The sequence below is a fragment of the Macrobrachium rosenbergii genome, chromosome 8 (genome assembly GCF_040412425.1).
Source record: "Macrobrachium rosenbergii isolate ZJJX-2024 chromosome 8, ASM4041242v1, whole genome shotgun sequence".
In the NCBI taxonomy this organism is placed as follows: domain Eukaryota; kingdom Metazoa; phylum Arthropoda; class Malacostraca; order Decapoda; family Palaemonidae; genus Macrobrachium; species Macrobrachium rosenbergii.
This window is the reverse complement of record NC_089748.1, coordinates 56586032-56611181: the sequence shown is the minus strand read 5'-3', so window position 1 is coordinate 56611181 and position 25150 is coordinate 56586032. Positions and strand designations below refer to the sequence as shown.

The following is a 25150-nucleotide window of genomic DNA, read 5'->3' as shown; positions in this document are numbered from 1 at the left end:
CAAACAGGCTGTCCTCAGGTAGCGAATTGGTAAATAGAGACTTCCTTGTGATTCTTTAAAAGAATATATTTGAGAAACATGTAATTGTAATTTAGGACACTATTGTAATTAAATATATTGCTAGAAATAGCATGTAAAAATATTAATTAAGACAGTGACACCTCTTTTCCTCGTGAGTTGCTTATCTGCGTTTACCCCCAAGGGGATGGGACCCAGAACAATTATGTTTTGAGTCAGTATCTCTGGGTCAGCCCTTTTCATTAAAGGACTCCAGTACTTTACAGTTGTGACAAACTTTGGCAATATGTAAAATTTAAGAAAAAAACTAAAAGCCTTAATTATTAAAATAAGACCAATGAGCCTAACAGTTAATGATTGATGTAGTTTATATAAAAAACATCCAAATTATGAATGACACATGATGTACGAAAGGGAGAGAGAGAGAACTGGAAATAGTTAATATTTAAACTAATTTAATTTCTGGTCACATACCTTCATCTATGGTAATAACTTAACGCTTGGAAAAGAAGTGCAAGCCTTTTGTTACCATCTGATTGTGACCCTACACCTTTGGCAGGTTTTTGTGAGTTGTATTTCATGGGCTTAGGCTATACTAATAGTTGTATCTTTACATTATTTTCTGGTTATAGTCTCTTTCTTGTTGATAGATATTTTTCCAGGAATGCTGATAGACTTCAGTACTGTTATTTTCCAATTTGTGAGTGTTATTTGATACCAGCAGCTTTAGGATGACTTCCTTGGGTTGTAGCCTTTTCCAATAACTTTGGGCAGTTGTTAGTTAGATATCTTCTTTCTTTTGGTCATCTGATAGTGGTTGTCGTGGAGGAGAGTTGGGAGGGTTTTTGTAAGGTCCGTGGGAACTAACTGGCTGTAGTTTGCTTGGATGTGACTATCCCTCTGGATGAATAAAATGGTTGGAGGCTCATCATCATCTTGACTTGAGAATGTCAGGTTAGTGCAGTCTGAAAATGGCAGTGGTTTTTATCAACCTGCTGATGTCTTCCAGGATGACAAAGGATAATGAGTACAGTAATGATTAAGCTGTGAAGGATTCTCCATGTGGAGTCCCTTAAGCTTGCAATGTGGCCAGATTGCAAGCAGGTGTTTGTGTTGCAATTTGAAAGATTCTGGTGAATTTCTAGGTAGAAGACTGCATTTTACCTTGTCTGAAGGATCAAATACTCTTGAAAGGTCTGTTAACAAATAGATGGTAGGCAGGCTACTTGCAACAAATGGTTTTATGCTATGAAATTTTGTAATTGCATTAAAATTTCCAAATGATATAGGCCATAGTGATGGAAATCTATGTCAGCTTAGAAAGCATTGTAATGTATCACCTTAGAACTTTTTTTACTGATGATGTTTTAGTATGAGAATGTCAAAATCTTGCATTAGGTTTTTGAAGGAGTTCTTGAATTCTTTTTTCTTTTTGTTTTTAAAGGTCACAGTGGTGGTGAAGTAAGAAAGAGAAGAGGCAGTGAAAAGAATGCGGAAGAAGGTATGACAGAAAGAGATGACACAAAAGAAGAAAAACCAAAGAAGAAATATGTTAATACAACACTACGTGGGACTAAATATTTTTCATTTGATACAGAGAAAGTCTCTGAAACAGAGACTGTATTCAAGTAAGTCACCATTGTGTTAGTCAGTATAATAAACAGTGCAAGAAGACTTGAAGGAAATACTGAGCTACCAGTCTTTTCAGCCTGGTTATTGTTAAGGAAGTGTAAAGCTGTACCTTAGACGGGAGTAGGTTTACATTTTAAAAATTCTTTCCCTCAGAAGAACATAGATTAACAATATTTCCATCCCTTCTCATTCATATCCTTCATAAAGATAAGCAAAAATCCATATAATCATCTTAATCATAATTGAAATAGATTATTAAAAATGTGTGGTATAACCAAGATACGTATACTTTAGCATTATCACTACCTTTTGACAGCATACATGCAAGTAAGAATCAGTTTATAAGTATTTCCATTTTAAGGTATGTAAGGTACAGATATAACTGATATGGAAATCATTGACGTCTGCTTTTATGACAGTGATTAAAAATACTTGTATCAAACAAATCATTGCTTTATATACTTATTTCTTATGTATGGTGCAAAGAGGTGATTTGAAGCAATAACTGTGTGTCCCCTTAGTAATGTTGGCAGTATTGCAAACTTGTGCCAGTTGCTTTTGGTGTAAAGCTGTGGTTGAGTCTATAATACTACAGTAGTTCAAATTTGTATGTATGAGGTGGTTTAGTATAGATAACTTGTGCAACTTTACATTAGAATGAAGATACAATGCTTATAACATCTGATAATGATCAGACAAGATTCTTTTGTGGCATGTGGAAGCTTTGCCTTGTTATCTGAATATAGTATAATTTGACACCTTAGATCAAAGGGTGAATGTCTGTTTGTTAGTACTGGTAGGCTAAAGAATGTCACAGATTACCATTTCTTTCTAGCCTTTTGAGGCTGGCAAGTAGGCGCACAAATTGTGTGGTGAGGAGATGACTCAATACCCTGAGAGTGTCTCTCTCTCTCTCTCTCTCTCTCTCTCTCTCTCTCTCTCTCTCTCTCTCTCTCTCTCTCTCTCTCTCTCTCTCTCTCTCTCTTCTCTCATTATTTTACATGAGGGATGTCATCCACAATTCTAAATTTTTTTTTTTAAATCACCTGGTAATCTTACACTTCCTTTTCATGGTGACAATCTTTGTACAGCACTGCCAAAGCACTCAACTGTTGAGTCACTTTCCTGGAGAAGGTCAGAAGAGATCCCCATTGTTGTGAAGTTGCATAAGACTTTTTAATGGTTTAATCTACCTAATTTGATTCTCAAGTCTTTACCCCTCAGGAGACAAACAGTTGTAGTGGCTAAACTCTGTTACCTACCATACATATTTTGTGGTTGGCCAAAGACCAGCTAGAAGTTTCCTGGGTTTAACCTCATGCTTGATATAAAGATAAATCACGCACAGCAACCTCTTTCTTATGTGCATTAATAGATTCAAGGTTGCTGCAGATATCTGCAACCTGTGAATAAAATGTAGTAAATGTGCTGACCTTATGGTATGCTACACCTTCTTTCAAACAATTGTCTTTGTTTGACCAAGATTTGTTATCAGTTGAGTACAGCTTATTGTTTGCTGTTACCAATGGATGCTCTTCACATTTGCTAGACTCTTTTCTTTTTATATAAGTAACTTACTTAGTAATTACTTAACTAAGAGTTTCTGAGTTTCTAACTCGACAGCAACTTCAATTTTGAAAATTGCAGTAGCGATAGTCTTTTGTTTGTGTAGGTGACTAACCCCACCTACTTTTGGGGTAAGAGAGAGGAACAACGTAGCCAAGAGCTTCAGTTTTGTTTCTGCCAGCTTAACAGCAACACGATGTTAAGAAAGCAGCTTGGATTCGTTTTTCGGCTTGAAATTTTACCATTTGGTGAAGTATATTTCGCTTCGGTAGCCTTCGGCTTTTGTATCACATTAGTTGACAATGTTTTTTCCTTATTTTGACAATTGTTCTCCTAGGAGACTTACTTATTTTTACTTTTTTAGCTAGTAGACTATGTCAGACTCAAGCGCATCGAGTACAGTAAACCCCCCGTATTCGGGGGATGCGTACCGCACCCCCCTGCGAATAGTGAAAATCTGTGAATACTTAAAACCCGTCTAAAAACACTTAGAACTGCCTATTTTGATAGTTTAAACAAAAAAAAAAACCCTCTAAAAATGCTTATACCTGAGTATTTTAATAGTTTTATCACAAAAAGTGCATTTAGTCATGAAAATTATATGAAAATACAGTAATTAGTGAATATTTCGCAGAAAAAATACCGTGAATGGGCGAATTTTTCGTGGATAATGGGTAGATACATTCCACAGAGAAATCTGCGAATACATCAGTCCGTGAATATTGAGACCGCGAATACGGGGGTTTACTGTTTACTGTATTAGGTATTGCAGCAGAGGTTGCAATACTGGCTTAACTAAAGAATCTTATGACTCACACTTTATGTATGACATGTTGAGGACAAATATGCTCGATTGACTTGACCTGTCAGGAGAGCTATGAATGGGATGAGAAAGAAATGGAAGACTTTGGCTTCTCACCTATCTAAATTAGAAAGGGGTCGTAAGAGGAAAGCGGCTTCTAGAGCCAAAGCTAGTTAGCTACTCAAGACATGACTCAGGAATCTCTTAATGCTGATATTCCTACTGTCTCTTCACCTGCTAAAGTAATCTCTCCTATTTCCAGCCTTCCACCTATACCACCAGTCTCTGCTCCTGGTTCCCATGCTCCCGACCCAGATTGCTATGCCAGCCTCGAATCAAAATTTGATAAGTTCAATATTCTTGCTAGCACAGTGGCCCTGTTAGGGGCATCAATGCATGTTCTCATGGGCAAATTTAGTGAAAAGTGTTCCAATGAAGTGTTAGTTGAGGAGAGGTGGCTGTCTGTCCCACCAACTCACCTAGGCAACACTGCCATACTCCCCTAGCTCCAGGAGGAAGCATACTGGAGGCCCAAGGAGGTCGATGGGGTCTGCCCACGGGTAGTCGCCCCCTCAGTTGCACCTGCAGCGTCCCAGGTGCCGACAAAAGACAGCCAGTGGAAAAGTGTGTCTAGTGTTCGTCATCTCTCGTCTAGTTTAGGAGATTCTAACCCTAGTTTCGGGCACCAGCGGAGATTCTCTGACGAATTGTGTCCGTTGAAAAGACGCTCGTCGCTCAGGGACCAGTCCCCTCCGTCTTACGGCAAGAGACTCGGAGAACAGTCTGGTAGCCCTCAACCTTTGTGCAGCAAGTGGGACAGTCCTGAATGTTTTTCTCAGTCGGAGTGCCAGTCCTTAGCTCCCAGACTGTCGTCAGTGTCCCACGAGTGCTCGAGTTCTTTGTCCAAGTGAGTCTGTTCTTTCAAACATTCACGTTCCTCATCCAAGCGTCCAGTGGGGAGCGAAGAGTGCCCATTGGCAACTTAGCACCCAGTAGTAGCTGAGCGCTTACTAGTAGCCGAGCTCCCAGTTGAGAAGAAGTGCTCAGTAGCACCCACACACTGCTTGGCACCCGAGAGCCCTTCAGTGCCAATTCATTCTTCCACAGTTGAGTGCCTGGATTGTTCGGCGCCCTCTCCTGTTCTGTTGTCCTCTTCATCGAAGCGCCTGGTCTCTTCTCTGTCTCACTTGACTTCTACTGTAACATCAGGGAATATGGATTTGACAACACTTCCTGGTATAGACCCTTCCTTGGTGCCACTTCAGAAACAGTTGGATAGTATTCTGGGTCTTCTTAAGAAGTTGACTTCTTCCGTTAGTAGCGTCTGAAGATCCTTCACTGTCCCCGATCTCATCGGAAGAGGAGGACTTAGGACAGGACTCCACTCCTTAAGCTTATGCTGCTTTGCTGAAGTATTTGTTATTGAATTTCCCAGATTTTTTAGCTCTAGCAGCTCCTGCTTCTCCAGCTTCCACATTTATGGTGAGTGACCAGCCTGCTGATTCATCAAGACTTCCGAAGATGGTCCTCTCATCCTCATCTAAGAAGGCTATGGGGGAGGTAGATAACTGGCTTTCAGAGAAGAGATGTCAAGGCAAAGCGTGCTTCAGTATCCCGCCATCTCGTCTATCAGCTAGAAGGTATCGTTCTTATGCTACTGGAGAAGCTCCCTCCTTGGGAGTGGCTGCCTCCTCCTAGGGTGACTTCTCCGGACTCATCGATTCGCCCCGTAGGTCTGCCTTTGCTTGTGCAAAGACTATGTTCTCTGCATTGGGAATAACCCATTTACTGAAGAACTTGTTTAAGGTGTTTTAGGTTCTTAGTTTTGTTCATGAAACTTACCTGTCAGATATATATACAGCTGTATTTCTCCGAATCCGACAGAATTTCAAAACTCGTGGCACACGCAGTGTGGCCAGGTGGTTAGTACTCATTCCCGCGCGCTGGGTGGCGGGAATCGGGAACCATTCCCATTTTCTATTCAGATTTTCTCTGTCGCCGGTACTGTTAACATCTGTTTACAGTACCTCCGCCTCTCTAGTTTCGTTAACTTGCATAGTTTTCCACTTGAGTATTCTCTTGACTTTTGGTTTTGACTTTGGCTTGTGGATTGGCATACGCTTTTTGTGGACTGTTTATGATTTTGCTTTTGACTGCTCTTGTATGATGTCTGGAACTAGTTCTGCTAGCTTTCAGTATGTTGTGTGAGTGAGTGCAAAGGTGAGGCTACCCAGAGGCCGGTGACCCTCACTCAGTTTGCATGAGTGTAGGGGGCATGTATGTTTGATCAATGATCGCTGCAAAGAGTGTGAGCCTTTGTCTGATGCGAGCTGGAAATTGTATGATTCATATGTTCGTAAGTTAGAGCGTGACAGGATCAGGAGGTCCTCCTCCAGGAGCGTGTGTAAGAGTCAGGGTACTATTTCTTCACCTGATAACCCTAATGTAGACATTGTTTTACATGTCCCTGTGGTTTTGCCTTCGGGCCCTGAGGTTGTGTCTGCGGAGGGTTTGGCCCTGACGGAGATCATGAACACCATCCGTGCTCTAGAAAACAGTGTCATCGCTACAAAGTGCTGTGCATTGTAGTGTTCCCCCTAGTGTCGTGGAGGGGGCGTCAGATCGGCCCCATAATGCTTCTAGGCCTGGACCTCTGTCAGACTCCCAGGACTCAGGAGAAGCATGTCGAAAGCCGTTATAAGAGGGTTGTGGGAGCTTCCCACCGATCTGACGTCCCTTCGCAGGTCCTGTTGTCACTTCCCAGGCTGCCAAGGATCGTGCTTCGGCTCGTATCCTTAAGGACTGCTTTTTTCCCTCCGAGGCGTCCTCCTCGTAAGGGGTGGTATTCTCGTGGACTCTGCCCGCTGAAGAGGAGCTTCAGAGAAGACGACGCTTCACGTCAGTTTTCTCTGTCTTTGCGGGATTTTGAAACTTTCCCGCCACAGAAGAGGACCAGAACGTCGTCAGAGGAAGGCGTTTGCGCCCCCAGTCGCTCTAAGGAGAGCTGTTCTTGCTCCTGTAAGGAAGAAGAAGGCGTCCCCTCACTCGTCTTCCGCAGGATCTCCTCTCCTCCTGGATATGAGACCTCTCCATCCAAGAGTATCTTACGAGATATGCAGCGTCAGTTGGCCTCTCTTCTTGCCGAGAAGGAAACAGCGCGTCGTCGCAAGGACTTGAGGCTTCCCATCAAGAAGTCCGGGAAGTCCCCCTTCTCCTGCTCCTTTTTCTTCGTCGCCCTGTCGTCCTCACAGCTCGCGAGTTCCCTTTCGTAATTTTCGTCATCATCACGACGCCTCGCAAGCAGCTTTCCAGGACTCTTCGATAGCTGCTCGTCAGGACGCTTCTCTCGCTGCCGTGCAGGACGCTCGGCAGGACGCTCAGCATGACGCAAGGTTGGGCTCCCGATCGGACGCTCTTGAGGATGCTCGCCAGGACGCCTCTTTAGTTGCTCGTCGGGGCGCTCCAGAGCATTCAGATCCTGCAGGGAAAAGTAGATCCTCTTCCGTGCTCGGACCTCATGGCCCTTCGTTCCCGAAACCTTTATGTGATTCTCGTGTTTCGCCCATTCATGAAGGAGAAGTCTCTGGCGATTCAGAGCCTGCGGGATTTGATCAACCTTCTGCTTCCTCGTCTTCCGACTACCAGGTGTTAACCGGTCTTCTTAAGGACTTATTCGGTGATAAGTTCAAACCCTCGCTCCTCTCTCTCCTCCTTCGCAGCTTGCTTCTTCCAAAGCGAGGAGAACGCCGGGTTCGTGAAAGATGACTTCTTCACTGGCTCGGGAAGAAGCCTTCAAGAAGGTTAACGCCTGGATGGAGGAACGGAAGACGCAAGGCAAGACTTCTTTTGCCCTTCCTCCATCTAAGCTTTTGCGGTAAGGCGGGCATGTGGTATGAGACAGGTGAGGACGTCGGTTCTCGAGTTCCTTCTTCATCTCAAGGAGATTTCGCCAGCCTTGTCGACGCCCAGAAGGTCCCTACTGTCGACTGCTAAGGTTTCGTGGGCGATGTCCGAGACCGACCATCATCTGAAGGACTCTTCCGATCTATGGAAGTTTTCAACTTCTTAGACTGGTGCTTGGTGCTTGGACCTCAAGCTTAGAAGCCCGACTTCGATCAGCCTGGGGAGCTATCCAGTGTTTTGAATTGCATGGATAAGGCCGTCAGGGATGGCTCAGAGGAACTGGCTTCCCATTTTTGTACAGGTCTCTTGAAGAAGAGGGCCTTGTACTGCAATTTCACCTCAAGTCAGTTTCTCCGTCACAAAGGGCTGAATTATTGTTTGCCCCTTTGTCGAGCCATCTCTTCCCAGCCTTTAATCAAGGACCTGCTTCTAGTCTTAAGAAGAAGGCCACGCAAGATCTTCTGGCCCATTCGTCTAGACGTCCTTCAGTCCCTTCTCACGTCAATTGCGTCAGTTCTGTCCTCCAAGAAGAAACAACAGCCCTTTTGTGGAGGAGCTTCTTCCTCAAAATCGACTCCGTGAGGGAGAGGTTTTTTCCAGAGGAGCACCCCCATCGAAGCCCAGGGCAGAAAGTGATCTTCAGCACCTCCAGACACCTGTGGGAGCCAGGCTTCTTTCATTTGCGGGAGCCTGGAGAGCGAAAAGGCGGACTCTGGTCCATCGGGTTCTAGAGAAGGCTACAAGATCCCCTTCCTCGATTCGCCACCCCTTTGTGCGTCACCCAAGGATCTGTCGCCTCCTACCATCGGGAAAAACAACAGATCCTTTTAGATCTTTTGGAGCAGATGCTCGAAAAAGAGTTGTGGAGCTAGTTCAGGAGCTAGACTCTCGGGGTTCTACAACCGACTGTTCTTAGTTCTCTAACAGTCGGGAGGATGGAGACCAGTACTGGGCGTAAGCAGACTGAACCGCTTCATTGTCAAAGAGAAGTTCAAGATGGAAACGTCCAAGTCTGTTCTCGGAGCTCTAAGACCAGGAGATTGGATGGTCTCTCTGGACTTACAAGGGACGCATACTTCCATGTTCCCATACATCCTCAGTCAAGACAGTACCTGAGGTTTGTACTGGGGGGAAGAGTCTTCCAATTCCGAGCTCTTTGCTTTGGTCTAAGCACAGCTCCCATGATATTCACCGTGATCATGAGAAATGTGGCGAGGTGGCTTCACTTGGCGGGGATCCGCGTTTCGCTTTACCTGACGATTGGCTCATTCGAGCTTCTTCCCAAGCTCAGTGTCTGGAGGACCTAAATTTTTACATTGGAGTTGACGAAGTCCCTGGGACTTCTAGTCAACAAAGAGAAATCCCATCTGATCCCGACTCAGTCCATCGTCTCTGGGGATTCAGATGGATTCAATGGCTTTTGGGTCTTTTCCATCCCAAGAACGTCAACAACATTGCTTGGAAAAAGTTTCGTCTCTCCTAGGAAGGAAACATGCTCGGTGAGGGAATGGATGAGTTTGCTGGGGACCATTTCCTCGCTGGAGAAGTTTGTTTCCCTGGGAAGACTTCATCTCAGGCAACTCCAGTTTTTCCTAGCGGAGAACTGGATGAACAAGGAGGACCTGGAAGAGACCTTGAAGATCTCTCCTCTGTCAAGACTCACCTGAGGTGGTGGCTCGACCCCTTGTTACTGGGAGAAGGCGTTTCTCTCGTCTTCAGAGCCCCACCTAGTGTTGTTTTCCGGCCAGCGTCCAGGGAGGGATGGGGAGCAACACTAGGAGGAAAGAAGTGTCAGGCACCTGGAGGGGGAACAGGTGTCCTGGCATCAATCTCAAAGAATTAGGGCTATCCATCTAGCCCTTCAATTCTTCGAGGATCAGTATCAGGCCGGGTTGTTCAAGTGAATTCCGACAACACCACAGCCTTAGCTTACCTCAAGAAGCAGGAGGTACTCGCTCCAATTCCCTGTTCAACCTGGCAAAGGAGATCCTGCTTTGGACTCATGCACGGGGATCACAATTCTCACGAGGTTCATCGCAGGCGTGTAGAATCTGGCGGACCTTCTCAGTCGGCAGCATCAACTTCTACCGTTTCTCCTGGACCCTTCACGAGGAGGTGTGTCTAGATCTGTGGAGGTTATGGGGCGTCCCCTAGTGGACCTCTTTGCGACGTCCAGAACAAAGAGGCTTCCTCTTACTGCTCTCCTGTCCTAGATCCAGGAGCCTTAGCAGTAGATGCCCTCCTCTGGGACTGGAAGGGCCTAGATCTTTACGCTTTTCCTCCCTTCAAGATCCTGGGAGAAGTGATCAGAAAATTCTCAGCGTCGGAAGGAACGAGGATGACTTTAATAGCCCCTTTTTGGCAGCAGCGGATTGGTTCACAGAGGTCATGACCTTCCTTGTGGACTTCCCAAGGACACTCCCCTGAGAGTAGATCTTCTCAGGCAGCCCCATTTCAAAGATTCCACAAAAACCTCCCCTGTTCTGAGTCTAACTGCATTCAGACTATCTCGAAGTTGGCAAGAGCGAGGGGTTTTTACTGAGCAGGGCAAAGGCTATCGCCAGTGCCAGAAGACCCCCTTCTAATTCCAGTCTATCAGTCGAAGTGGGCCAATTTTAGAAATGGTGCAAGAGCAGCGGGATTTCTCGACCACGACCTCTGTGCCGCAAATAGCAGACTTCCTACTGCATCTCAGGGAGAAAGAAAAAACTGGCAGTCTCAACTATTAAGGGCTATAAAAAGTATGCTGTCGGCAGTCTTCCGACACAGGGGCCTAGACTTAGCCCGACAACAAGGCTCTTCACTGATCTCTTGAGATCCTTTGAAACTGTCAAGGTTCCTCGGCCCAGGACTCCTCCTGGAACCTAGATGTGGTCCTGAAATTTCTTATGTCAAGTCCTTTTGAACCTATGTCTTCTGCTTCTCTCAAGAACGTGACTAGAAAGGCGGTTTTCCTAACTTCTCTGGCGACCGTGCGAAGAGGGTTAGTGAAGTTCAGGCTATTAGCAAGCACATTGGCTTTAGAGGTCCTAATGCCGTTTGCTCCTAAGTCCTTTATTTCTTGCTAAAATGAAAATCCTTCAAACCCTTGGCCCAAGACATTTGAAATCAAAGGTTTGACAGAGATTCTTGGACAAGAATCAGAGAGAGTCCTGTGCCCTGTCAGGGCTCTCAAATTCTACTAGCCAGGACGAAAAGAAAGCCGAGGCCAGTCGGACAATTTGTGGTGTTCAGTTAGAAGACCTGACTTGCCAATGTCCAAGAATGCTCTGTCATTCTTTTTAAGAAGTACTATCAGAGAGGCTCATTCTTCCCTGCCAAGACGGTGACATGAGGCTTCTTAAGGTCAAAAGCCCACGAAGTGAGAGCCATCGCGACTTCAGTGGCTTTCAGAAGAACATGTCTCTTAACGATCTTCTGGGTACCACCTTCTGGAGGAGTAATTCAGTGTTACCAGGTCAGGCATTACTTACGAGATGTGAAGTCAACTTTTGAAGACTGTTCTTCGCTGGGACCATAATGTATCCACAGACACAATGTTGGGAGAAGAGGGCAATACTCATCCTATCCTTTAGGGGTTAGGTGGTATTTTTAATCTTGTTTTTGTATTCTTGGTTGTTGGGTGGCCACCGATGTGGGCGTCCCAATCTTTAGCCTATATTAGGTTCAATGGCTTAGATAGGCTCGGTCAGGTGGTTGGTTGTTGCTCCTTTTCCCTCTCAGTATGGTCATATGATCTAGTCCCATTGTGGTCTCGCCCCCGTGGACAGGTCATCTAGATCTCACCAGCTTTATAGGTCCCTACCTTGCTGGAGAATCTAGTAAAGCAGAAGCAGGCTTGGGTGACAGTAACCTCGAAGTCAGCTATGCTAACAGGTAAGGAACCAAGGCGTCAATCGCCTACATTTATTTGTTTCCAAATCCTATTCTGTCTCTACCCACCTCCAATGGTGGGATTCAGCTGCATATATATCTGACAGGTAAGTTTCATGAACAAAATGATATTTTAATGATAAAATAAAGTTTGTTCATACTTACCTGGCAGATATAGATAATATATGTGCCCACCCACCTCCCCTCAGGAGACAGTGGCACTAGAAAATCTGAATAGAAAATGGGAATGGTTCGATTCCCGCCACCCAGCTTGGGAATGAGTACTAACCACCTGGCCACACTGGCGTGTGCCGTGAGTTTTGAAATTCTGTCGGATTCGAGAAATACAGCTGTATATATATCTGCCAGGTAAGTATGAACAAACTTTATTTTATCATTAAAATATCATTTTTATATATGTAACTTACCAAATAATTACATAGCTATAGTTTCTACTTTACGTGGCAGCTCAAAATTCAAAATTCGCGGTAGCGCTCTTTTGTTTTGGGTGTAGGTATACTGCCTCACCCACTTTCGGGGAAGAATAGGTACAACGTAGCTAAAGAGCTCAATTTGTTTCTGCCGGCTAATGACTGAACACTGGTTATTAGCAGCTCTTGATTCATTTTTGCCGGATGGTCGGAGATCGTCTTTTGGTGAAGTACTCTTTGCTTTTGGTAGCGCAGCAGTTTAGCTCAGCTAGAATTCTGGAATATTTTTTCGATTGTGACTTTCCCGATTGAACTTTAGACTTATTAAGTCTGACTTTAGTTTGTCGAGCATTAGGTATTGCAGCAAAGGCTGCAAAACTAGACTCACTTCAAAATATGACTCTCATACCATATGTAGTTCTTGTAGGGACCAAATTTGCTCTCCTGAGCTTAATTGTGAAGAATTACAGTGTGACCGACTGAGGAAAGCTACAGTTAGAGCTGAAGCTAAGGCTTCTGTTAGTACACTTCATTCTCCAGGAGTTGATATTGCTGTTCTGCCTATCCCTGTGACAGCTTTTTCTCCCATTTCCAGTCCTCCAGCTTTTCCTGTCACTCCGTTACCTAGCTCTCATTCTGCTGAACCCAATGCCATTGCCAGCTTAGAAGCACGGGTAGATAAAAAATTTAATTTGGTTGTGAATACTGTTTCCCAGATTGGGAATTCTCTGACGGTCCTGATGGACAAATTTAATAGTGTAGTGTGGAGTGCAGTGTCAGTGGAGGGGGTGGCTGTTCGTCCCACTGATGCTCCTAGACCAAGGTCCCTGCTAAACTCCCCTTGCTCACCTGGGAGGAAGCAAACTGGCAGTCCAAGGGAGGTTGGTGGGGTTTGCCCACGAGCAGTCATCGCCTCATCCAAGCCTGTTGCCCCCGCCAATCCCAGGCTGCAGAGGAATGCCATTGGAAAGGCGTCCGAATGGATGTACATGCCCTGTCATCGAGTGATTCAGATTCTCCCGCAAACAAGAAGTGCAGTGGTCATTTTGTGAAAGTTTCTAGGCCATTGTAAAGGCTGGGCACTTCCTTGGAAACAGATTCACCTCCATCTCGTAAGCAAGCTGTAGAGAGGGAACGTAGCCCTCTCCCTTCATGTAGTTTTTTGGGAGTCGCCAGTGAGAGATTCTCATGCCCATTCAGTTGCGAAAGTGCGTTCTGACCCCAAAAGAGTGTTTGCCAGTCCAGTTCATCGGCGTAGCGTCCGAGTGCCCAGTGATAGTGTTGTGTGCAAGCACCAACTAGAAGAAAGTTTAGTGTCCGAGCTATCATCTCTCAAGCTCCCAGTGTCTGAGCACCCATCGTATGAGTGTTCAGTGTCCGCTTTTCCAGTTCATGGGCGCCCAGTTTCCGATCTTTCCGATTTGGAAGATCCCATGTATGATCGCTCTGTGTTTGAACAACAAATCTCCGAGCACGCATCCTTTGGGCACCAAGTGTCCGCTAAGAGTGCAGTCGCCTTGAAAGATTCAGTGTCTGTTCCGACAGCGAGTGGGTACCCAATGTCCATGCGTATAGTGTTTGTGGTTACTTCCCTCAAAGTTCACTCAACTTCCAGCACCTACGTGACTCCGCAAGGAGAGCTTCCAGTACCTGATTTTTCAGGTGAATTTCCTTCAGTTGCTCAAGATCCTTCGTTGGCGCCACTTCAACTCCGACTTGACAAGGTTCTGAGCCTTCTTCAAAAGCCAGTTCCAGTAGTGCAAGAAACCATGGACCCTCCAGGATCACTTGCTTCCTCCGTCGAGGAACCAGTGGAAGAGGAGCAACCTACATCAAACTACTTGGCATTGCTCAGATATTTCCTGATCTGCTACCCTTCGTTCTTCTCTCCAGATTTGAGTTTTGTGTAATGTTACAATATGCATTTGTAGATAATTAGGGCAGAGTCCATTTCCATTTTAGAGTGGACAGAGTCCATTTCCATTTTAGAGTGGAATGGGGATCAAATAAAATCAGAATGTTGTAGGCCAAGACAAAATCACAGCTTTAATGATGGTAATTTTGTTACTTGCTGATGATGCTGCCATTCTTAGTTTTCTGTAAAAGAAAGCTGTTGTGCTGGCTTTGTCTGTCTGTCCGCACTTTTTTCCTGTCTGCATTTTTCTGTCTGCCCTCAGGTCTTAAAAACTACTGAGGTTAGTGGGCTGCAAATTGTTATGTTGATCATCCACCTTCCGGTCATCAAACATAGCAAATTGCAGCCCTCTAGCCTCAGTAATTTTTATTTAAGGTTAAAGTTAGCCATTATTGCTTTTCTGGCAATGATGTAGGACAGGCCACTACCGGGCCATGGTTAAAGTTTCATGGGCAGCAGCTCATACAGCATTACACTGAGACCAACGAAAGATAGATCTATTTTCGGTGGCCATGATTATATGCTGTAGTGGCTGTACAGAAAACTCGATTACACTAAAGAAACTTCGGCGCATTTTTTACTTGTGTACTTGTGCTGAAAGAAATGGATAAAAAATTTAATATTCACTTACATGGTTTGTTCACTAAAAATGTTGGTATCTTTTGATTTCTGGGTTCAACTCTCTTCTTACTCTAATTTATATTAAGAAATATTCATCCACACGGGTAGGGTAGTGGGAATTTTGTCTCCTTTTCAGAGTAATATAGTTCAGCAGAATGCTTATGTTAAAAACAAAGGACAGTTTTTCCAATCCTTGTGCACTTTCCTGTTTGCGTTATGGTTCAGAAGGGTGACCTACTTAAGCTTATTAGCTCTACAGTAAACCCCCCATATTTGCGGTCTTGCTATTCCCAGACTCACCTATTCACAGATTTCTCTGTGGAATGTATTTTCACATTATTCAAGGAAAATTTGCCCATTCGTGGTATTTTTCACTTAGAAATATCCACTATTTTTGTATAATTTTCATGACTAAATGCACTTTGTGTGATAAAACTATCAAAATTCTTAGGTATAAACATTTTTAGAGGGTTTTTTGTGTTTAATCTATCAAAATAGGCAGCTCTAAGTGTTTTTAGAGGGGCTTTAAGTACTGGCGGATTTTAGCTATTTGCGGGGGGGCGTGCGGTACGCATCTCCCACAAATACCGGGTTTACTGTAGTTGAAAAAGATTTTCATGATACACTAGTTTCTGAGATTAGCAAATGTGGAGGTCTTGAAAAGGATGATGATAGAAGAGTCTGTATGGAAACACAAAGATGAAAAAGATAAATTGGGAGACTTTTTTGCTCTACTCTAACTCAGTTAAGTGGTAGGTACTCATGTTCATAATAAATTATTGGGAAGAAAATACCCAGGAGTCATATGCATTGGAGGTAGAGGGTCTGAGCAGGCTGTGGATTTGGGAAGGTAAGTGGAAGAGGTCCAGAAAGGAGGAGCTTATTTGGTGACATGTTTTGCGCACACTATAACCAGTAATACCTGAAGGAGTAGATGAGATCATATTTGGCATGAACCATAAATTACGTTAGGATATTGTCCGTGTTCAGTACTGTCTTTGATGGCATTAACATGTTTTGTATTGTTTCTTATTGACCACAGAAAGAAGAAAGATGATGAGGCCTATCAGAAATGCTGCCGCTTATCCTTAGACCACAAAGTGCTTGTGACAGGTGGTACAGATGGACACCTGCGAGTATGGGGTCTCCCAGATATGAACAAACTAAAGGACATTAAAGGACATGATGATGCTGTTGATGATGTTGACATTAAACCAGATGGGAGACAGGTAATATTCTTATTTGTAAGTTAATGTATGTATGGATTATGCCCAAAAAGGTTAGAATTAAGAGGCGAATAATTTGTGGGTAGTGAGTTAACATGGCTTTTCTTAGCAAAATTCACTTCATGGCGTGATGTCCCTGCTTACCCAAGTTATGGTGAAAGAGACTCTTTAGCCTTGGCAGGCAACTCTTTTAGGAGGAGGACTCCAAAATCAAACCAGTAGGTAGAAGGGACCCTTTAGCCGTAGTAGGCAACCCTTCTAAGAGAAAGTTACTCTGAATACAAACCTTGTTCTCCAACCTTGGACTGTGCCATAACCATTGTGCCTTGGCCTTCCATGGTCTTGAGTTTGAGTTCCCTCGCAAGAGGGTACAATCAGGCATTTATCCTCTTTTTTTTTTTTTTGTTCACTTTCCTGTTTTTTCAAAAAGTGTGAAGGACAGGCTGATGAGAAAGCAAAAGTTGCTTGGTGGATAATCAGGAAAGTGCCTTTGTCTTTACCCAGTCTTTTCCTTCTGAGTATTTTATAGTTTCCAAATTCATCCTTGCTGTCCTCCCCCAGTTGTTGTGGCAAACCTGGCAGATTTCTTATTTTCCTTACAAGGTGTGCCAGCCCCACCTTGTTGACCAGTTGCTTATGCTGCTTTTTTTAATGACATATGGTCATATGTATTTATACTTTCAACAGAATTTTTATGAATAATGTAAATACCGTTGTTGTAGATGGTATCATTGTTTATTGTTATGTTGGTTTTTACAGTGTTAAGTTGTTGTGAGTCTATCTATTGGTTTTGCTGCTGATTTTATATTGTTAATCTTAATTCTTTTGGGAGACATCAAGTTGAACCATGGGCCTGTTACTCATTACATTAAGAAAAATTGCGAAGACCTTTACTCAAATATTCGGGGCTTAAGGTCAAATTTTTGTGATCTCCTGAGTTATACCCATAACTATAATTTGATGCTTTTATCTAAGACTTGTAAGTAGTAAGAAGTCAAAAGTTGAGTTTTTAATCCTAGTGTTTGATGGCCCTGGCTTTATTTATCATCGAAACATCCCATGTGCTCAAGGTATGGCTGTATACACTAAGTCCGGATGACCTATTTATTGTGAGAAAAATTTTGAGTGCAGTTGCCATAAAGTTCTTTGTTTTAAACTTTTCAGTAAGTTCTACAATGTTTACATATTTGCTGTTTACCGCAGTCCAAATTTCAATGATTTTATATATGATTGACTCTTGGAAAGGATTAGTATGGCTCAGTCACAGGATTCAAAAGCTTTATTCATTATTTGTGAAAACTGTTATGCAAATCACAGTGATTGGCTAAATTCAGATTCCACAGATCAAGTTGGCCGGTCTGCTCTTGAGTTCTGTGTATCCTCCAATTTTGTCCAACTAATTGAGGAACCCACGCATATCTCTGGTAATAGATTAAACCTCATATTCACAGATGTTCCAGCTATTGCCGGGTCCAAGGTCTGTTAATATAAAGGCACTTCTGATCATTGCGCCATTGAGATGGGCATACATGTCAGTCAGTATTGTAGTCCTAATGCCACCATTGGAAAAATGGTCTGGCTGAAATCTGGAGCCAATTGGGATCACATTATTGAAGCTTGTCAGGCACTTAACCCTTAAACGCCTACTGTAATGATTCATACGCCGACTAAAATTGTCTGTTGGGTGCCAAGTGGGCGTGCGTCAGTCGACTACAAAAAATTTCAACCTTTGGTCAACTTTGACTCGAACCGAAATGGTCGAAAAACGCAATTGTAAGCTAAAACTCTTACATTCTAGTAATATTCAATCATGTGCCTTCATTTTGCAACCAAATTGGAATTCTCTAGCACAATATTCCAATTTATGGTGAATTTTTGAAAAAAACTTTTTCCTTACGTCCGCGCAGAAATTCTTTTGTCACGTTGTCGTAATGTTTGCACTGTTTTATATTAGTCGTTACATAAAGTTTTATAAATGAAAATGTGCGCAATTTCATGTAGAATACAACAGAAAATAACTCATGGTTGTAGCTTTTATCAGTTTGGAAATATTTTCATATAAATCACGATAACTGCCAAAATTTCAAGCTTCGGTCAACTTTAACTCGACCGAAATGGTCAAAAAATGCAATTATAAGCTAAAACACTTACATTCAAGTAATATTCAATCATGTACCTTCATTTTGCAATAATTGGAAGTCTCTAGCACAATATTTCGATTTATGGTGAATTTCTGAAAAAAAAAAACTTTCCTTACGCTCTGCTGCTAACTCGCTAACATCTCAGAAATTCTTTCGTCATGTTGTCGTAATGTTTGCATCGTTTTACATTAGTCGTTACATAAACTTTTATATATGAAAATGTGCGCAATTTCATGTAGAATACAACAGAAGATAGCTCATGGTTGTAGCTTTTATCAGTTTTGAAATATTTTCACATAAATCACGATAACTGCCAAAATTTCAACCTTCGGTCAACTTTAACTCGACCGAAATGGTAAAAAAACGCAATTGTAAGCTAAAACTTTTACATTCTAGTAATATTCAATCGTTTACCTTAATTTTGCAATAAATTGGAAGTCTCTAGCACAATATTTCGATTTATGGTGAATTTTTGAAAAAACATTTTCCTTCTTGCCTCTTGCTGGTAACTCGGCCGAACATCTCAAATTCTTTACGTCTCGTTGTCATAATATTTGCACCGTTTTATATTAGTTGTTACATAAAGTTTTATATATGAAAATGTGCGCAATTTCATGTACAATACAACAGAAAATAATTCATGGTTGTAGCTTTTATCAGTTTTGAAATATTTTCATATAAATCACGATAAATAGAAAAAAATCGACTTTCGGTCAACTTTAACTCGACCGAAATGGTGGAAAACTGCAATTGTAAGCTAAAACACTTACAGTCTAGTAATATTCAATCAATTGGCTTCATTTTTTCAACAAACAGGAAGTCTCTAGCACAATATTTCGATTTATGGTGAATTTTTGAAAAAATTTTTTACGTGAGCGTTACGAATTCATGCATCATTTTGTGATAATATTTTCTCTGTGTTGCTTTGATCATTTTACAATTTGTTATATACGAAAATCATGCAATTTAAAGTGTACAATACAACTAAAAAAAAATTAACTCATTAGCTTTAACCGCTGTTCTTACAGCGCGATTTGTTTACAATTATACAAGAGTTTTTTTTTTTTCGCTGTCATATATTCCAATATTTATATATGATAATGATATTTTTTTTTCATTTCTGATGGTTGCATACTAAACTTCAGGCAATGGCAAAAAACAGGAGCCAAAAATGAACTCTTAATCTTAAAAACTAAGCATGCTGTGATTTTTTGAAAAAAACTTTTTTTCCGGCCGGTGCCCTAACTCACGAGCGCCCGCTTGGCATACTGAGAGAAGAGGCGTTTTTGTAAATAGAGGCTCGGCGTTTAGGGTTAATATTTCAGATGCTATTTTAGATCCTGACCCCAAGAAGTTAAATGAAACGCTGATGGTATTTAAATAAGGTATGTCCCTAGATTGGTCATCAAATTCAGGACAAGTGACCAGCCATTGTTTGATGATACATGTAGACAAGCTTACCATGACAAACAGACCAAACTCAACACATGGAGACAAAATTGTTTACATGAAAATTACACCACTTTTGTTGAGCCCCACCATGCTGCGAATAGAACTTGACATACAGCCAAGGGAATTTTCAGTAATTCCTTGAAGAGGAAACTTGAAGGTGGTGGACCAAATTGGCATTATCTGTCTTTGGAACAGGCACGTCTTTCATTCCACCACTACTAACAGACGATGGTAGATTGGTTACTGGCCCTAGGGAAAAGGCTGTACTGCTTCACTGAGCCTTTTGAAGCTAAGCAGTCAGCTGAGGATGTCCCTCTCCCTGATACTTGTCATCCTGAATCTATGCTTACAAAATTTGCATTTTGCTCTAGGGATGTTAAGAAAATTCTGGATAATCTTGATAGTTGAGGTGGAGAAAATCCTGATGGTTTCTTCTCTTTGTTTTTTAAAAGGTTTCAGTGTGTTGTCTCCCAAGATTAGTAGATTCTATAGAGTTTTATGTTGACATACCTGTGCGGATGAGCACAAGCTTAGTAATACAGTGCCTGTTCCAAAGAGCGACATTTCTGCAGTAACTACAGGTTGATTTCTATTCTCCCTGTGCTCTCTATATATAAGTATGTGGAATGTAAAGGGTTGTTAGTTAATAGTCAGTATGCATATAGGAAGCAGTTAGGTACCTGCGATGTTCTTTTAGACTTGACATGCCGTTTGCAAGAGAACCTTGATAAGGGTTTTAAATACAGAGTTATTGAAGTAGATTTTAGTGCTGCATTCGAATTTAGTAAATCACAAGGCACTTATTTATAAACTTCAGAATCTTGGAGTGGGTGGATATATTTTAGGACTACTTCAAGATTTCTTTAAAGGTAGGCAGCAGCGAGTTGCTGTTGATGGGATCTTTAGTGGAGTAGTTTTCTTCGTCCACTGTTATTGTTAGTGTATACAAGTGATATGGTTGTTGGCCTGGAAAGCAAGATTGTTCAGTATGCCAACAGTGCAAGACTTTTGGGTATAGTAAAGTCTCCACATATGAGAAATGAAGCTGCTCTCAGCATCAGTCGGGACATGGACGGGATCAGTGAATGGTGTATTTGGTGGGGTATGAAGCTGAAGTCCAGTAAACACTATTGATTAGCAAATCTCATACAGATTTCCCACCCCATCCCTTCCTTCAGGTGGATGGGACTTTGCTGAATGAGTCTGAATCCTCAACTGTTCTAGTTGTAACTTTTGGCTCACATCTTATGTTTGAGAAGTATCTGATGAAAGTTTCAGGAAATCCGCACAAAGGTATTGTTCGTAAGGCCTCATATATTTATAACAGTGATAAAATCAGTGCAACCTGTATTAGGTCAATTTGTCCTTCCTTTTCTAGAATACTGTTCTCTGGTTTGGATGTCTGCATCTGCCAGAGATTTATCTCTTTTAGAAAGAGTGGTTTGTGGTAGTAGGTTTCTTTTTCCTAATATTAGTAGTTATAACTTGGACCATCGGCAGATGGTCTCTTGTTTGTCACTTTTTCATAAGTTGTATTTTTACAGAGATCTTTCACATTCACAATTGATCCCTGATCCCATTTTCCTGCCAAGAGCAACCAGAATTGCTGAACAGCAGCACCAATATGCAGTAAGTGTGCCTCACTGTCAAACTTCTCAGTTCCAGAGGTCCTTTATTTCTCACACTGTTGGACTGTGGAACAGCCTCCCAGAGGATGTTGTACATTTGGAACTTCAGAAGTTCAAGCGAAGATGCAGTGCATTACTACCCTAATACAATTCTCCTTATATTTTGATATTTCACTTACATTTGTATTTATTTATTAATTTGTTAACCCTCTGGTGATCCGATGATGTGAAACCGCATCAATAAATTTTTTGCCGTAAGTACTCTGATGACGCGATTTCCGTGTCATCCATAAGTTATTTTCAGGGGAAATTCACAAAAACAAACGAGTCATCCAAAGAACACGAAGACTGCCCCATTGTGTGGGCAGATCTTGGACCTACAAGAAAATGCAGTTTTCATGTATTCTTTATCATTATTTATTACCAAGTAATTATGAAAAATGTCAGCGTATATATACACGCAGTCCCCGGTTATCGGCGGGGTTCCATTTCTGAGGGTGTGATGATAACCGAAAATTGCTGCTAACCGAAAATTGGCGATTTCGGGGGTTATCGGCACCGAAAAGCACTGATTTTCGGTTATCGGCACCTCTGTTAGGTATGTATTGCCGCCGATAAGCAGAAATCGGCGATTTTCGGCACTGAAAATTGCCGATTTTTGTCGCTAGACAAGCCCCATAAAACCGGATTGCTGTTAACCGAGCCCGCCCTCAACCGGGGACTGCCTTTATATGTGTTGAATGTCATAGTTTGGCCAGAATTTATGCATGCATAGATAATTTTTTTGTACGCCTGTTTGTGCATCTGTAAATAACTTTAATGTGCATGTATTATATATCATTCGAATGGCCATTCTTTGTACTTTATTGTGCTGAAGAGCAAAATGTAAAAATATCAACGTTTCTATATAATAATCATTGCTGTATATTTTCTTAGAAAAAAAAGATTGTCCGTAATCTAACGGCAATTGCTCAGTTTTATGCTAACAAAACATATCTTTCTTTTGTGTGTTTTATAGGAAATTTATTCAGCTTTCTAATGCTGCCTTTGTTTTTTTCTGTTTTTATTCCTTACTTAGGTACGATAGGAAATGTCAACATGAGTAGGTTGGAAAATCTGAAAATTGCACTCTGTAAAAAATTAGCATTTTTTAATCGGTAACAGCTAATTAGCAAACACGTATAGCAAAATGATTGCTTCCACGTGAAAGTTCAAACATTTCCACACAATTTGTGTATAAAATACACTCCCTAAACCTAATTATATTTTTCATGATTATTTAAAAAAAATATCTACGATTTTCCTTAAAAATGTATGTTCATCACTTCTTTTTTATTATTTCTAAGCCTTGCAAAGACTTTCTGATTGCTTTAGGGAAAAATTCAATCATTTGCCAACATCATAAAACAAACCAGAAGCGTATATCAGTTATAGTTTGGACGTATCGATTTTCACAAAGAAACTTTTCCGCACGAGCCCCACTTTTCCCTCCATGGCATAAGTCGCGTACTGGGTAGCGCTATAGGAACCCCCATGAGCGTGAGAGGGTTAATTTATCTGTTTTTCTGATAGCATGTCTCTTTATGTACTGTATATCCCATTACTCTCTGTTATTTCTTTTTAATGAACACCACATTCTTTGGAAGCTTGAATTTCAAGTCAGTGGCCCTAGTTGGCTTGTTCCGTATGAATAGGGTTCATCTGACTAATAATAATAATAATAATAATAATAATAATAATAATAATAATAATAATAAAAAAAAAATAGGAACTAGGCATGATCCCAAGATCCCTGAAAAGGAACCTGGAAAAACTAGAAGCTGAAGTAGCTCCAGGACTCATGTAGAAGAGCGTGGTATTAGAAACAGTGCACATAGGCAGGATGCAACCCAGAACCCCGCCATAAAAACCGAATAGGATGACTGTGATAGAAAAAAAAAATAATAATAATAATAATAATGATTAATAATAATAAAATTGGTGTCCAGAGACTGGAAAACAGACTGAGATCTCAAAGATTGAGATGGTTTGGACATGAGATGAGAGTAGGTAAGGAGCATTTAGTAAGAAAAGTAGATGTGGAAGTAGGCATATAAAGACCAAAGGGAAAGCCAAGATAATCATGTATTAAGGACAGAGATGAAGACCAAGACTAAATGGGAGTTCTGACAGCAGAGTCACAAGGCAAAGTACAGTGAAGAGAACACATTTTACACGTAACACCGTAGTTGGAAATCTGACAAATATTGTTAATGATGATGATGAAAATGGTTTGTATAGTACAGTATTGTATTTTTTGTGGCTCTATTTTTTCAGATTGTGTCAGTTTGTAAGCCAACCAGGGAATGTTGTGTGTGGAATGTCCGAGAGGGGAAGAAATTCATTCAGGTAGCTCTACAGACAAATGGTGTAAAGTACAAATGTTTCAGAGCAAGGTATGTTCATCTGTCAAGTATGTCCTAGACTGGGGTGTAGGAATGGAATTAATGGTGTACTATTTTGCTCTCTGATGAACCATAACAAAGTTTTGTAACTAACTCATAGATCATACAATAACTGCTTTGCATATAATAATCTTTAGCTCTTATGAAAATACTGCTCCTAATTTCTGATTTTGTACCACTCTTGTGGAGAAATGAACCAATGACTTGAGTTATCAGAATATGTTATGTATTGCACTTTTTTCTTCTCAAAATCTACTTCTAGATATGGTGTGGTAGAGGGTGATCCCACAAAAAGTAAGTTGTTCACAATAAGCAACCCTGTTGTTGGGACAAAGAATCCAGCTATAGTTGCCAAGTGGTGTGGTCAGACATATGCACAAGAGAAGTCACAGCAGCTGGCAGGGTCATTAGGAAGCCTAGCACTGAGTGATGATGGTCGTTACTTGGCCACTGGAACTATGGGTGGAAATGTATATATTTTAATAGCTTTTAGTTTACAAGTAAGTGATTAAGTTCTGCTGAATGATTTTTTTGTGTTCTTATGTCTTTGGTTAGTATGTTATACATTGTCTACAAAATCTTACTTGTAAAGTTCCCAAATTATGACTTAATTAATATTTTAAAACTTAGAAGAAAAGTTGTTTTTTAGACAATTTATCTTCATTTTAAAATTTTGTTTCTGTAAGACCTTTTCAATTATTAATAAATAAAGTACAGTATAGAAAAGAGTGTGCAGATAAGTATAGTATTGTATGGGAGTGTGTACCCTCATACAAAAATAAATGATCATATATCCAATGTAAAAAAAATATATATCTTTCATACAAACCTGTCACTCATACATAGCCCACATTCTTTGTCTTTGAATACCCCAGATAGTGTAGCTTTTTGTCTAACAGCTTCCCAGACCCACAGGTCTCCAGCAGATAACTCTCACTTTTTGTGTTGTCTGGAACTTTAGCTGGGAGAAATCATGAGGGCTGGGAGGGGGGAACTTGTTATGTAAGTTATGGATATGTATGAAAAAATCATTTTTTTTTTTACATTTGTTTGTTTCACCATAAATACATCATTTGTATATTGCCTGCATCACAGTTTAGATGAGAAAGATGGAGCTGCATGCCCCAGGATAGGTTGAATGGGGTATGTTGGATTCATAGGGAGTTCCCAAAACCCAAGGCTCTGAGAGACACAGGGGTTCATATATGTAAGGAAGGTGCTTGCTGAAAATGTTGAAACATAAAAAAAGGTGTTCATAGTTTTCTACTCCTTTATGTGATTCAAGAAAGGATTAAGTAAATAACCCAGGAAATAAGCATTTCTAAGGATGCTATAAATGAGGAATGAGATGATAAGCAAGCAGGTATTACCTGTCCTGTTGTTACTAGAGGGCCTTCAAAATCTTAGCCCAGCCTCGCTTAGCTGATTTGACAACACCCTTAGCGAAAAAAACCCATAGAATCTACAGAAATAAGAACTGTAGTCTGAAGTATGAGAA

The 25150-nt window shown here is 41.4% G+C and overlaps 1 protein-coding gene across 2 annotated transcripts in view; it reads left to right on the top strand.

Annotated features, from left to right (window-relative positions):
- LOC136840895 (guanine nucleotide-exchange factor SEC12) overlaps positions 1–25150 on the top strand; it is a 47561-nt gene that overhangs the window by 14056 nt on the left and 8355 nt on the right. For both annotated transcript variants that reach the window (XR_010853775.1, XM_067107854.1), the window contains exons 3-6: positions 1463–1646; positions 15804–15990; positions 23525–23643; positions 23915–24152. Coding sequence is in view for 1 of the 2 variants with exons in the window: in XM_067107854.1 (XP_066963955.1) it covers positions 1463–1646; positions 15804–15990; positions 23525–23643; positions 23915–24152 (728 nt within the window). In the remaining variant the exon portion in view is untranslated. The remainder of the gene's footprint in view (positions 1–1462; positions 1647–15803; positions 15991–23524; positions 23644–23914; positions 24153–25150) is intronic.